Source organism: Oncorhynchus masou, chromosome 5, assembly GCF_036934945.1.
Source record: "Oncorhynchus masou masou isolate Uvic2021 chromosome 5, UVic_Omas_1.1, whole genome shotgun sequence".
Taxonomy (NCBI): Eukaryota; Metazoa; Chordata; class Actinopteri; order Salmoniformes; family Salmonidae; genus Oncorhynchus; species Oncorhynchus masou.
The window spans coordinates 47,051,117-47,066,043 of record NC_088216.1 but is presented as its reverse complement, the minus strand read 5'-3'; the positions used below and the strand labels follow the sequence as shown (position 1 = coordinate 47,066,043).

The 14,927-nt window shown below is 42.7% G+C and overlaps 2 protein-coding genes across 3 annotated transcripts in view; both read left to right on the top strand.

The window, feature by feature from the left end:
• The window catches only part of LOC135539708 (peroxisome proliferator-activated receptor delta-like), a 43,187-nt gene extending 36,090 nt beyond the window's left edge, over window positions 1-7,097 (top strand). For both annotated transcript variants that reach the window (XM_064965765.1, XM_064965764.1), the window contains exons 6-8: window positions 1,036-1,242; window positions 1,486-1,729; window positions 1,923-7,097. In XM_064965765.1, the coding sequence (XP_064821837.1) occupies window positions 1,036-1,242; window positions 1,486-1,729; window positions 1,923-2,170 (699 nt within the window). In that variant the 3' untranslated portion in view covers window positions 2,171-7,097. The remainder of the gene's footprint in view (window positions 1-1,035; window positions 1,243-1,485; window positions 1,730-1,922) is intronic.
• A 5,024-nt stretch (window positions 7,098-12,121) lies between these two features.
• LOC135539707 (large ribosomal subunit protein uL1) lies at window positions 12,122-14,666 on the top strand. The gene is made up of 6 exons (XM_064965763.1): window positions 12,122-12,170; window positions 12,648-12,719; window positions 12,904-12,984; window positions 13,711-13,859; window positions 14,044-14,216; window positions 14,456-14,666. The coding sequence occupies exons 1-6, from the start codon at window positions 12,166-12,168 to the stop codon at window positions 14,624-14,626; spliced, it is 651 nt and encodes a 216-aa protein (XP_064821835.1). The 5' UTR covers window positions 12,122-12,165; the 3' UTR covers window positions 14,627-14,666.
• Window positions 14,667-14,927: the final 261 nt, after the last annotated feature.

Here is a 14,927-nt window from a genome sequence, read left to right as displayed (position 1 = left end):
AGCTCAAAGGGATTTTCAATGTCTGCTTTTCAATAATTTTTTTACCCATATACCAATAGGTGCTCTTCTTTAAGAACTATTGGAAAACCTCCCTGGTCTGTGTGGTTGAATCTGTTTTGAAATTCACTGCTCGGCTGAGGGACCTTACAATTATGTGTATGTGTGGAGTACAGAGATACCAGTGATAACAAGGGGGTTGAAAACTTATTGACTAAAGACATTTCAGCTTTTCATTTTTTAATGAATTTGTAATAATGTTTAAAAACATCATTATACTTTGACATTATGGGGTATTGTGCCAGTGACACATCTACATTTTAATCAATTTTAAAATTCAGGATGTGAATACTTTCTGAAGGCATTGTAATTGTTACCCAGAAATGATTTTATAATGTAGCTGCTGCATTGGGCCTTGAAGTAATTTCCATGCACTTCAAGTGTGTCCATGGCCATTTTTGATTCTGTCATTTCAATCCACACTAATCGAAGTGACAATAATGTCGCCTACACTCCAGAAGGGCACTTTAGCACCAAGGAGCATCGGCTATACTGACTTCACCTCTGCTCTCCAGTAGCGTTGTGTTGAATGTGTTGTAAAAACCCTGCTTGCCTTGATGCCTTATCACTGTTGTGTCTGAGATCGTGGAGGACAGGGCAATGGGCCAAGTGTCGGTGTCACTCAGAACAGCCTACTCTTTTTCATGAGTTGATTTACAGGTTGGCTGTGTGCTTATTTACATTTTAGTCATTTAGCAGACACTCTTATCCGGAGCAACTTACTTACATTAGTAACATTTTTACATGTTTTTTTTCTTCCCCATACTCGTCCCCCATGGAATCGAACCAACAACCCTGGCGTTGCAAGCCTCATGCTCTACCAACTGAGCCACACGGGACTTGTCTGCAAACACTATGTCTTCCTAAACTAGGCCCAGGCAGAATGGCCTTACAGAATGCAATTTCAAGTGAAAGGTCTGTTTTAGTGTTGTCATACTGCTATTACTTAACTAAATAACCCCCCTCTCCACCCCGTAGCCCTTCGTGATCCACGACATGGACTCGTTGCACCAGGCTGAAAACGGGCTGGTGTGGAACCAGCTGATTAACGGGACACCGCCCAACAAGGAGATAGGGGTTCACGTGTTCTACCGCTGCCAGTGCACCACGGTGGAGACGGTCAGGGAGCTCACGGAGTTCGCCAAGAGCATCCCCGGCTTTGTAGACCTCTTCCTCAACGACCAGGTATATACAAGAACACACCAATTATCAATCAAGATCAGGTACAGTAAGGCAACATTCAATCAAATCATCAATCCATAGTTTTGTTGGGTGAGTCATTGTACAGCCAGGAATGGCATCTATAGTTGGCTATATAACATAACATGTATACATGCTGTGTAAAAACCCAGTTAAAAAAAACAAAAAAACAATTTGAGATGTTGGACTAGTGATATTAAGGCTGCTCTTCTCTCTCCCCCCCACCAGGTGACGCTGTTGAAGTACGGCGTGCACGAGGCCATCTTCGCCATGCTTCCCTCGCTCATGAACAAGGATGGGCTGCTGGTGGCCAACGGGAAGGGCTTTGTGACCCGGGAGTTCCTGCGCAGTCTGCGGCGGCCCTTTAGCGAGATCATGGAGCCCAAGTTTGAGTTTGCCGTTAAGTTCAACGCCCTGGAGCTGGACGACAGTGACCTGGCCCTGTTTGTGGCCGCCATCATCCTCTGTGGAGGTACGTGCTGGTTCTGTACTGGTACTACCATTTTATAATTCAGTACTATGCACTGTCATAATTAGCCTAGCCAAGCTGAGCTTAGTGCTGAAATCGTGTACAAGTTGGTTTTCTACAAGTTGACATACAGCATACTAAACCGCTTCTCCCACTCCTCCTCTCTCCCTCCATCTCCGCTCTCTCCTCCTCCCAGACCGTCCGGGGCTGATGAACATCAAGCAGGTGGAGGAGATTCAGGACAGCATCCTGCAGGCCCTAGACCAGCACCTGCTGGGCAACCACGCTGACTCACATTACCTCTTCCCCAAGCTGCTCAACAAGATGGCCGACCTGCGCCAGCTGGTCACAGAGAACGCCATGCTGGTCCAGAAGATTAAGAAGACTGAGTCAGAGACCTCACTGCACCCGCTGCTGCAGGAGATCTACAAGGACATGTACTGACTGGACTGGACTGGTTTTAGCTTTCTACAACAGCGGTGCTGTTCACTCACTCCTGTTTCCTGTGAGTGGGAGTCACAGGGGGTGCATGTTTTTTGTTCCAGCACTAACACACCCGGTTCAACTCCTCAGCCAATCAATCACGACCTTGATCAGTTGAGTCAGGTGTGTCAGCGTTTTTATTGTAACGTTTTTTGAAATAAAAGCCTGAGGAAAACTGATACCTGAAATGGCAATGTGCTGACTGGTGGGAGTTATGACTATGAATAGAGCTGCACACTCTTGTTTCCGATGCAATTGATTTCTAAAGAATCACCATAGTTTGGGCAGCAAACTGCCTTCATCAGGGTCTCTTGACTGTCTGGACTGGACGGAATGACATTCTGATTGGGAATGGAGCAATGGACTAATACAAAGTAATACACACCGTACCACATATTAAACGTGTGGAAGTGGTTGGGTGTCCCAAATATATATGTATATTATAAAACCTGATTTGAGCTGTTTCAATACATAATTGAGGCTGTTGTATGTCAGGCTTTTAACTGTGGTTGGAGAGGACTGATACAGTTGACTGCTTGTAGTCTCCTGCTCTCAATGTGGTGAAGGTGCAGAGGTATTCCAGGAGAATAGCAAACAGCTCCCCAACCAACGCCACAACAAAACCAAGACTACTTTTATTTCCCCGCTTCTATTTTTCGACCGATGATCAGCATTGCTATTTTTATACAACAGATTTTTGTAGTCTCTCCTGAGGAGTGTTTTTTTTACAACGGTCAACCCATTCTTAACCCTGCAGTTCAGGATCATCATCACACTGTTCTTCCATTTTGTTTGTGCTACAAACTCTCTAAGAGGTTGTGATGCTGATATTCAGAAAAAGGATGGTTCTGCTTGCCTGTAGAAATAAGAGGGTCGTCGGCAACCATGGGCGTCCCCTTTCCCATTCCTAAGGCCCTTACCCTGGGATCAGCTATCACCAAACCCCCTTAACTCTCCTTTCCTCATATGGATACCTTCAGTACAAATTCACACCCGGTTTTGATTGATAACTCACCCCCCCCCCCTTCGTGTCATTCCCCCAGACACTGTCTGATAGTAGGAGTTAATATTTGTACCTTCAAAGTTTTTAATTCCCTCCATGCCCCTGAGCCCCCTCCCCTCCTGTTAGACCAGGAAGTACATGGACATAGTCAGTCAGTCTCACTTCTCAATGGACACATATATATATATATATATATATACATTTATAGATTCTTACAACCTCCTAACCTCAATACCTTTCTTGTTTTGTGTACAACTGTTGGGTCTAAAACCATGGGACAATTCTGTGTTGTCATACTGTGAAGGTTAACCTGACCCCGGGGTCTGTGTAAGATGTTTCCATGTATGATTTTACTTATGTTTACGCTAGATTACTTATGTATAATTGAAGTATTATTTGTATGTATTTTTTCAGCCAGGCAGTGTTCTGTACCCTGAGCACTGTCGATAAGCCAAACTCTGAAGCCGGTCTCGTGCTTCCCAGTCAAAACAGTTCACGCATATATTACAACATCATGTGACGTTTTTGTTTTGTTGTTCGGCAGGGTTCTTTCCGGCTGTTCACGCACAAGTTTTTTTTTTTTTTTCTTGAGGCAAGTGTAAGTTCAGTAGCCGACGCCTATGTCCCTTAGTCGGTGATAGGTCAACAGTAGGGGTGGGAACTATGAACCGGGTTGTTCAAAGAAGTATATGCTGTCATTCAACGAGAGCGCAGCAGCAGCCAGGCCCTACTGTCTGCACTGCACCACTAGTTTTCATGCACATTATTTCACTTGATGTACTGCATCAAACATCTAAGACCTCCTCGGTGAAAACTTCAATTTTTTTGGAGGAAGTGTTGGCTCAAGAGGGATAAATAACAGTAATATTGCCACTTTTTTTCTTGTTTTTCAAGAGAAGGTTTTAAGGGAGTACACAAGCACAAACATACGCTTCACCTAGCCGAGTTCGACTGGGAGCAAACCGAAACCTATGTATGCGGCGGATGCCTTAACAGTAAAAATCTCATATGATGAGCTTCCCACTCGTTCTTTCCCCCTCTTCTCATTCTTCCACTGAGTAGGGTGTGAAAAATTTGGCCAGCTGTCGGTCAGTCGCACAGTCTAACTAAAGACCATTTTGTAATACTTTAAGAGAAATGGTTCCTCCTCCTTTAGTTGCTCCCCTCCTCCTTTCCATCTTTCACTTCAGTCACTGGTCTGAAAGGCCTGATCACATGAAAGCAATACAGAGAAGACTTCTGTGGGAATTCCGCCATAGACTTGACCTATCCCTTCCTTTTTTCAGTGATCAACTTGAAGGGGGTTGAAATGCATGCCAACAGTTAAGACATCACTGCTAGAAACATATTGACTTGTTCTATTGCTCTGGACAAACCCATCATAATACTGAAGCTGTTGGAATTCTTAGTTGCAGGGGGACCAATCTATTTTGCCAGGAGTGGGAATGGGTTTGTCCTCTCTTCTTTAGGTCAACCAATCATGGTAACTGATGAAATACTGCATGTCCTACATATAAATTATTTCGATGATATGTAAATCTATTTTTATTATGTTTTATATTGTGACATACAATTTATTTTAGTTTTTGCAGTAATTCTATTATTACAGTACCTGTTGAAAGTTTGGACACATCTACTAATTCCAGAGTTTCTTTTTACTTTTTTCTACATTGTAGAATAATAATGAAGATAAACTATGAAATAACACATATGGAATCATGTAGTAACCAAAATATATTTCAAATTCTTCAAAGTAGCCACACTTTGCCTTGACAGATTTAGCACACTCTTGGCATTCTCTCAACCAGCTTCATGAGGTAGTCACCTGAAATGCATTTCAATTTAATTTGTGGAATTTCTTTAATGCTTAGAGCCAATCAGTTGTGTTGTGACAGGGTAGGAGTGGTATACAGAAGATACCCCTATTTGGTAAAAGACCAAGTCCATATTCTGGCAAGAACAGCTCAAATAAGCAAAGAGAAATGACAGCATTACTTTAAGACATTACATTTCAAATGTTTTATTTCAAGAACTTATAAAGTTTCTTCAAGTGCAGTTGCAAAAACCATCACGCGCTATGATGAAACTGGCTCTCATGGAAACTACCACAGGAAAGGAAGAATCAGAGTTTCCTCTGCTGCAGAGGATAAGTTCATTAGAGTTAACTGCACCTCAGATTGCAGCCCAAGTAACAGAGACATCTCAACATTAACTGTTCAGAGGAGACTGTGTGAATCAGGCCTTCATGGTCGAATTGCTGCAAAGAAACCACTACTAAAGGACACCCATAAGAGGAAGAGACTTGCGTGGGCCAAGAAACACGAGCAAGGGACATTAGACCGCTGTAAATCTGTCCTTTGGTCGGATGAGTCCAAATTTGAGATTTTTGTTTCCAACCACCGTGTCTTTGAGACGCAGAGTAGGTGAACGGATTATCTCCGCATGTGTTGTTCCCACCGTGAATCATGGAGGAGGGGGGCTTTACTGGTGACACTGTCTATGATTAATTTAGAATTCAAGTCACACTTAACCAGCATAGCTACCACAGCATTCTGCGGCGATACACAACCCATCAGGTTTGCCCTTAGTGGGACTATCATTTGTGTTTCAACAGGACAGTGACCCAAAACACACCTCCAGGCTGTGTAAGGGATATTTGACCAAGGAGAGTGATGGAGTGCTGCATCAGATGACCTGACCTCCACAATTCCCTGACCTCAACCCAATTGAGATGGTTTGGGATGAGTTGGACTGCAGAGTGAAGGAAAAGCAGCCAACAAATCCTCAGCATATGTGGGAACTCAAAAAGCTGGTTGAGAGAATGCCAAGAGTGTGCAACGCTGTCATCAAGGCAAAGGGTGGCTACTTAAACTAATCAAAATATATTTGAGATTCGAACACTTTGTTTTGGTTACTACATGATTCAGTATGTGTTATTTCATAGTTTTGATGTCTTCTACTATTCTACAATGTCGAAAATAGGAAAAATAAAGAAAAACCCTTGAATGAGTAGGTGTGTCCAAACTTTTGAATGGTACTTACTGTATGTGACTTATTGCCCATACAGGAGATGAGTTGCCAAATTGTTACAGTTGAAGCGCTTATTCAAAAGATATGTCTATTTTAGCTCACAGGAAGTTGCTCAAGCACAACTCACTGATCTGATGCTGACTACCTACAGCAGAAATGTTCTCACAAGGTTGCATTGGCAATGTTCTGTTGCCAAGTTGAAACGATGATGATAATAAAGTGATGTGTTCAACCACCTGTTCTGGTTACAGTATGCTGTATCCACTTGGAGTCAGTGTACCCTGGGGTGTAGTTTCTCCCCCTGAGCACCTTTTTTCTTCCTCTAACAGTCTTCCTTTCTCTCAGTAGGAATATTTTTATTTTCTGCTTTTTGTATGATGCCCCTGGATATGTCATTGTCACAGACCACCTGTGGTTATTATTCAACTTTTATTGACACTGTTTGTGTCAGTAAATTTCTAGAGATATGGTTTGGTGCTGAACTGTTCTAAGTTGCTGTCCATGCTCTTTTCTCTGACTGCTTGCAGACAAATGACTAGCAACACTATTACTTAACTAAAGAAGTTGTCAATAAAAACCCTTTTCCTTATTGCGTTTCAGTTACTGAATAGAACACGTTACAATGAAATGTCAGTAAAGTATTACTGCTGCACAATATATTTTCCAAGAGCAAAAACATATAAGAATCTCAATGGTTGACTGATTCATTTATTTCCCCATACAAATGTATGAACACAGCTAGCAAAGGTCAAACTTCTGTGTAAACACCTGGTGTTAACTGATGGAAATAATACGATTTCTACCTTATGTATTGAACTTCCTACAAATGGTTGAATTAAACATTCGGTAATACTTTTCATGTGTCTTACTTGCTTGACGACTTGTGATGTTCTTGTTTTCAATTATTGGATTAAATCTCACTCGCATCACTCTACAGGTGGTATCATCATTGGATCTGATTAATTTGATGCCATGCAATTTATTATTTATTTTGAGGACTGCAACCATAGAAATATAATTTATTTATACCAATTAATAAGCTATTGTCAACTTCCCATCTATGGTTATTTTACTCACTGCTCAGTCATATGCTCACTGTCACCCTATTTTTATCACTATTTTATCAGGGAGTGAGCCCTTAGGTGTCTTTTACAGATGAGCCCAGAATTACAGAAAATATAAATACAAAATGCAAGCAGAAATAAAAATTAATAACAAACAAGGTCGTAAATCAGCTTTTTGAATTGCCCAAGACAGAGGCACAAAAAACTCAAATGTAAGAACATGTTGAAGATTTTTTTTCCACAAATAAGGTGCGAGAACTAAAAGCTGATTTACTTAACTCGGTTGAGACCAAAGGAATTTCCAGTTAGCCATCTCTGAGACCGGGTGTAAAAAATAGTTTGGAAGATGCAACTGGGGCCATGTAAATAATTATGCTACTGATTTTAAATCCACTGGTGGCACCTTGTGTGAACACAAAAGTCTGTGTGACCATAAAAGTCTGTGCGACCAGGCACAGAAAAATACTTTTGTTGCACTTTAAAATGTGCATCTGCGACCTACTGTGCGGGATGGAAACAGGACCCCCCCCCCCCCCCCCCCAAAAAAAAAAAACGTAACTAATTACCAAAAAATGTAATCAAATAAATCAAATAACATTACTGTTGAAAAATAAACATATATGATCCCGAAACAGGATCAAGTGAAGCCTGGGAGGGCGGGACGTTTTCCGGGGTCAGTACAACCTCGCAAGTCTTCAGATGTAAAAGTACCAAAAACGATTCTGCAACAGCCACAAATGTCCAGTTTATTGGACTTATTTGAGCCTTGAGCCGTACGTACAGTTTACAACTGTTGCAATGAACGCCACAAACTCCTCATTTTTAACACACGGTATCTTCAGTGGCAGCAAACATTTACTTCAGGCTGTGGTGCATGCATTAACATATATTCACTTGCATCACGCGCTGCTTAATTAGTCCTCAGTATCCACCTATCCGACCCGCGTTGTGACGTCAGAACGCGGCCAGAGTGTCGCCTTACGGTTAATGTAGTCATTCTACAGATTCAAAATTGGCCTACAAATGCTTACATCATTTGCATTATGCCAGCTGAATCTCCCATAGTAACCGTGCCATTGCAAAAACAAAACAAAGCTAAATATAAGGTGGCATGTAAGAGGATAATGCTCTTCTTTTTATCTTAAAATTAAGAAAATAGGTGCAAAATTGTAGGAGTAGACTCTCCCACGACTGAACGACTGAGAGGCTTATGGTTACTGTACTATAATATAGATGATTTACCGTTTGTCAATGGTTGGATATTGAAATTATCCTATAAACGTTATGCTTTTAAGCTACTAGCCTATTAATTGATATTCCCGTGTCCATCCGATCCTCTTCTTTAGTTGTCTGTTGATGTTGTGCCAGGAGGGGTGGTTAGGTCAGGTAGGTTACCCTGCCTGTCTAATGCTTCTCTCCTGCGACAACGGGACACCCTGGGGCCACGGCACCTGGTAGATGATTGATAGATAAGACTATGAATTACTTTTAGATGGGGGTCCCTTTTATAGGGCTGGGGGGACGGGAGTGACGTCATCGTGGGGTAATTTAGAATGTCAAGTCAATGAGCATTACTGGTAAAAAAAAATACAAAACTCAGTGGATATGAAGTGGTCACCAGCTGAATGTAAGATGACAGGGCAAATTTGGAGGTGGACATCCTACCGCAGCTTAGAATGCTTTGCATATTATACTATATATCAGGAATGGGCAACTGGCGGCCCATGGCCCCTGTTTGGTGGGTCCATGGATAAAAAATTAAAACATTGGGTGGGGGGAACTCATTCGGGTCTCAACTTAGAGTTCATGGGGACCCTCATGATGAATTCTGTTATTTTGTGGCCCCCACCCACATCAAAGTTGCCCATCACTGATGCAGATGATATGTTATATGTTTGACATCATATGTCTACATCATATCTGCAAGGAACATCTGAACCAAAGAATGAACTCTGGTCAAAAGCTGTGCGCAATATAAGGAATAGGGTGTCACTTGAGATTGACCCAAAGATTGGTGCAAAGCACAAAAGACAATTGATTAGTGACCTTTCACATAATTTGTCTTCATGTATCATTGGAAGTAGCCTAGTCGCAAACTCTCAGTTAATGTGTGTGTGTGAGAGAGAAAGGAGGGGGAGAGAAATAATATTTGTTCAAAGGAGACAGAGTGCATGGGTCCATCTGTTTACAAATGTAAGTGTGTGTGTGTGTGTGTGTGTGTGTGTGTGTGTGTGTGTGTGTGTGTGTGTGTGTGTGTGTGTGTGTGTGTGTGTGTGTGTGTGTGTGTGTGTGTGTGTGTGTGTGTGTGTGTGTGTGTGTGTGTGTGTGTGTGTGTGTGTGTGTGTGTTTGTGTGTGTGTGTCAGGTCTGTATACCGACTGTCAGGTGACAGCCTGTCGCCACTGGCTTCCTTCCTGAGAGTGTTTTCTTTGTTGAGGTGTGAGTGTGTGCGTGCATGCGTGCCTGTGTGAACTGCATGTGAACCCAATGAGCTATGCCAGATGAATGCGTTCAGCAGATGTGTCTGAACAATGACACTCCAGAGACCTCACTGACCCTCCAGCTATTATATTTCAAGGACAGGCTAGGCTCAGGCCAGGGTATCCAGCCTACATGCAGAGTGGAGCCCACCGAGGGTTGCCTGTCTACCCAGACTCCTTGCTCCAGCCAAACCCTCCCAAGTCCCTGGGAAGCCTAACCTGACATGTGTTTGTAACTCGGACTGTTACCTTCCACTGTGTTTGAATGGGGATAGGATTGTGAGACTGTAAAAGCGAGCAGATAAGCACTTAGTTTACAGGCATTGTGACAATTATTTATGATTGATTTTTGTCTTATGTGTTAACTCAAGTCTCTCGTCAATTTTTTATTTAACCTTTATTTAACCAGGCAAGTCAGTTAAATTAAGAACAAATTCTTATTTACAATGACTACCTTGTTCAGGGGCAGAACGACAGATTACCTTGTCAGATCAGGGATTCGATCCTGCAACCTTTCAGCAACCTTGGCCCAATGCTACCTGCCGCCCCGCAGGACACCTCAATTCCCTTGTCGCTATAGTGCAAGGGCATCAGTATTACCAGAGTAGCAGCCCCTTATCTCTACTTTGTCTTATAAATGGACCTTGGATTTTATAACATATCACTTGGGCAAGGCAGGTCAGAGTACAGCATGAATTCAGGATTTGGCCAAAGCTTTTGATATGGTAGACCATTCCATTTTTGTGGGCCGGCTAAGGAGTATTGGTGTCTCTGAGAGGTCTTTGGGCTGGTTTGCTAACTACCTCTCTCTAAGTGCAGTGTGTAAAGTCAGAAAATCTGCTGTCTCAGCCACTGCCTGTCACCAAGGGAGTACCCCAAGGCTCAATCCTAGGTGATCCTAGGATTTTTTTGTTAAATGCTCTGCAACAAAGCTTTCATAGTGTCCAACAAGCTTTCTCTGCCCTTAACCTTGTTCTGAACACCTCTAAAACAAAGGTCATGTGGTTTGGTAAGAAGAATGCCCCTCGTCCCACAGGTGTTATTACTACCTCTGAGGGTTTAGAGCTTGAGGTAGTCACCTCATACAAGTACTTGGGGTATGGCTAGACAGTACACTGTCCTGCTCTCAGCACATATCAAATCTGCAGGCTAAAGTTAAATATAGACTTGGTTTCCTCTATCGTAATTGCTCCTCTTTCACCCCAGCTGCCAAACTAACCCTGATTCTGATGACCATCCTACCCATGCTAGATTATGGAGACATAATTTATAGACTGGTAGGTAAGGCCGCTTTCGAGCGGCTAGATGTTATTTACCATTCTGCCATCAGATTTGCCACCAATGCTCCTTATAGGACACATCTCTGTACTCTATACTCATCTGTAAACTGGTCATCTCTGTATGCCCGTCGCATGACCTACTGGTCGATGCTTATTTATAAAACCCTCTTAGGCCTCACTCTCCCCTTTCTGAGATATCTACTGCAGCCCTCATCCTCCACATACAACACCCATTCTGCCAGTCACATTCTGTTAAATGTCCCCAAAGCGCACACATCCCTGGGTCGCTCCTATTTTCAGTTCGCTACAGCTAGCAACTAGAACGAGCTGCAACAAACACTCAAACTGGACCGTTTTATCTCAATCTCTTCATTCAAAGACCCAATCATGGACACTCTTACTGAGAGTTGTGGCTGCTTTGTGTGATGTATTGCTGTCTCTACCTTATTTTGCCCTTTTGCTGTTGTTTGTGCCCAATAATGTTTGTACCATGTTTTGTGCTTGCTACCATGTTGTGTTACCATGTTGTTGTTTTGTTGTGTTGCTACCATGCTGTGTTGTTGTTTTAGATCTCTCTTTATGTAGTGTTGTGTTGTCTCTCTTGTGGTGATGTGTGTTTTGTCCTATATTTATATTGTATTTATTTATTTTAATCCCAGGCCCGTCCCTGCAGCAGGACTTTTGCATTTTGGTACTGCAGTCATTGTAAAAAATAATTTGTTCTTAACTTACTTGCCTAGTTAAATAAAGGTTAAATAAAAAATAAATAAATAAATAAGATGTCTCACTGTACCTCCAATGCCACATCATGCCTGATGACTTTTTGGTCTTTGAGACTGCAAGAACCAATACTAGTTATAGGGCTTTTGTATGAAGTTTTCACATGCTTACCAATGCCAGTTATATAAATGTCTAAATCCACATATTCAATCCAGAAAATAGGCTAGAGATAGGCTAGAGATTATTCACAGGGGAAAAACTACAAATATGGCCAGAGCGGCAGCGCTGAATTACGTCACCGAATCACGTCTATAAACTGCGACGGACTGCTCTTTTTCCTTCTTTTCAGTGCTCTGTCGCGTGCGAGCAATACCGTCAAAATGAGGTGAGCGAAAATGACTTCAAATACAGAATAACAAGAAGTCAGATGTTATATTATCGTTAGTTAAATGCGTTATATAGCTCTGCCGTGTAACTGGGTTCCCTTTCAACCTCATATTTACGAGGATTTTTGTGAATTCTCCATTTCTATCGCAGTGTTACTAGCTTGCATGCTAACGCTAGAATGTGACTTAGACTCACATCCACATCCATCTAGCATTAAATCGTAATCATTTTCGTTCCGAACTGAGCTAAATAGTGCCGGACCTGACTGGGACTTGTTAATATTGCAATAGTTTTGTGAATTGTCCTTTTTTCGTTCCCAGTTTGTAATGTCAATTGCTGGCGAGAACTTGCTACGGCTTCAAGTCTGTTAAGTCGGCAAGCAGAATGTGGGACAGAATGCACATTCATGAGTTCTTAAAGATCTGTCTAATGTGGTACACTGTTATTGACACTGAAACATTTTGGTTGATTACAGCAAGGTATCCAGGGATATGCTCTATGAGGTGGTCAAGGAGGTCCAGGCGGGATCTCTGGCCAAGCCACGCAAGTAAGATCTTTTTGCTAGTCTAAGTGTTCCCTTGGCAGCTGAAATGTTTTTTTGACTTTTTAAAGACATGTTATTGCACATTGGTCTTTTGAATTTGGTATAATACTGCATATTTGTTCATTCTCACACTGATCTCGATTGCTTTGTTTCTGTGATGTTTACCACATCCTTTCACGTCCTAAAGGTTCACAGAATCCGTAGAACTCCAGATCAGCTTGAAGAACTACGATCCCCAGAAGGACAAGCGTTTCTCTGGCACCGTCAGGTTCGGCACCTTTCCCATATCACCCATCCTTCTGCCTGTCTGCCCCTCTTAGTCCTGTGTGAACTAGCCTGGTTTGGCCCGTTTGATCTGAACATTTGAAACTCACTTGTTCATTCCCAGTCCTTTTCATGCACATACAAGACACGTATGCAGTCAAGTACATTCTCTCAAACACTAACAGCAGACCTCTCACACTTGCACACAAACTAAATTCCACTAGTAGGACTGGTGTGGGACAGGCGGTGCAGAAGTGTTTGGGTAGTCCGACTGAACCCCTCCCTAGGGAGAGGGAACCAGCGGGCGGACCCCTACCCTGGGTCTTAAAACATGAGGGGAGGCAGACGGGGGGGACTTCGCGCCCCTCTTGAGCCGACCATTTTAGTTAATGGTGTTGCTGGTGGAGTCAAGAAGAGAAGCCAGTCGGTGTGGTCCTGGTAAGACTCAAGAGTGCTCTTCTCTTGTATGAGTCATCCCTCTGGGTTTGGGTGAGGTCCTGTTTGGAGAGTTACTGGATGGCCATGTTGAAAAGGGTGAAAGTTACTTGTCTGTACTGATCACAAGGTGCATAAGTTAGTGGTGTAAGGATTTATGTTTAAAGGTGGCTTTAGGGGTTTGCTCTAGTTAGAAGTCATCCATTCTAGCATGGCCAGATAGTGACGACTCAATGTGTTTTGTGAGCGTTACTGGTGTGCCATATGTTTGATCTTTAATGAATCACCCCTGTAGACTGAAGACCACCCCCAGGCCCAAGTTCTCTGTGTGCATCCTGGGAGACCAGCAGCATTGTGATGAGGCAAAGGCTGCAGAGCTGCCACACATGGACATTGAGGCCCTCAAAAAGCTCAACAAGAACAAGAAAATGGTGAAGAAGCTGGGTGAGTGGTGCTTTGAGTCACTTCGAGTTTTCATATTATGATTCTATTATGGTGATAGGTCTTGCACTTGTTTTTCCACATATACATTGGGTTTAGATTATCTGTCCTGAAGAACTGGGTCCAAGTCTCGTGTTCTAGTCTGTCTTGGTAATTCTGTTGACTCCCATTTGTCTTCCCCCATCAGCAAAGAAGTATGATGCCTTCCTGGCCTCTGAGTCTCTGATCAAACAGATCCCTCGTATCCTGGGGCCTGGGCTCAACAAGGCTGGCAAGTTCCCCTCCCTCCTCACCCACAATGAGAACCTCAACATCAAGGTTGATGAGGTTAAGTCCACCATCAAGTTTCAGATGAAGAAGGTACGGCTCAGTTTGGTGCCAGATACAGTATATGTAGTTGTATTTCAAATTGTACATGATGCGTGCTTTCAGACTTGGAAGGCGTGTTATGTGTAGACAACTTTGGGAACTCTGTTGGTGGGGGCCTCGTTCATGGGCTACTTTGTTACATGTCTGTAAATCCAAAGTTGCTCTGATTTCTGCCTCTTTTTTTTTTGTCAGCCTGTCTGGGCTCATTGTGACCATGTCCTCTATTCCAGGTGCTGTGTCTGGCGGTGGCAGTGGGTCACGTGAAGATGTCCGAGGAAGAGCTGGTGTACAACATCCACCTGGCGGTTAACTTCCTGGTATCTCTGCTGAAGAAGAACTGGCAGAATGTCCGTGCTCTCTATGTCAAGAGTACCATGGGAAAACCCCAGCGCCTCTACTAGAGGACAAATGCTTTAACTACCAATAAAAGGACAAATCACATATCTTCCCTTTGTGTTCGTGTTGTGCCAGATATCTTTGTGTAGTGCTGGGTTATCCTCTATGCAAGGGATCATAAGATGTGATCTTAAAACCTAAAATATTCACTAGCCTGTTTTTGGAAGTAATGCACAGTGCCTGAAGATTTTAACCATTGATATTTAAATGTCAAGGTTGTTTGCTGTAAACCACTTCTAAACTGGGCTAAATTAAGACGAGGTACCGGTTTAGTGTTTACACATACTGTCTGCACCAGTTCTACTG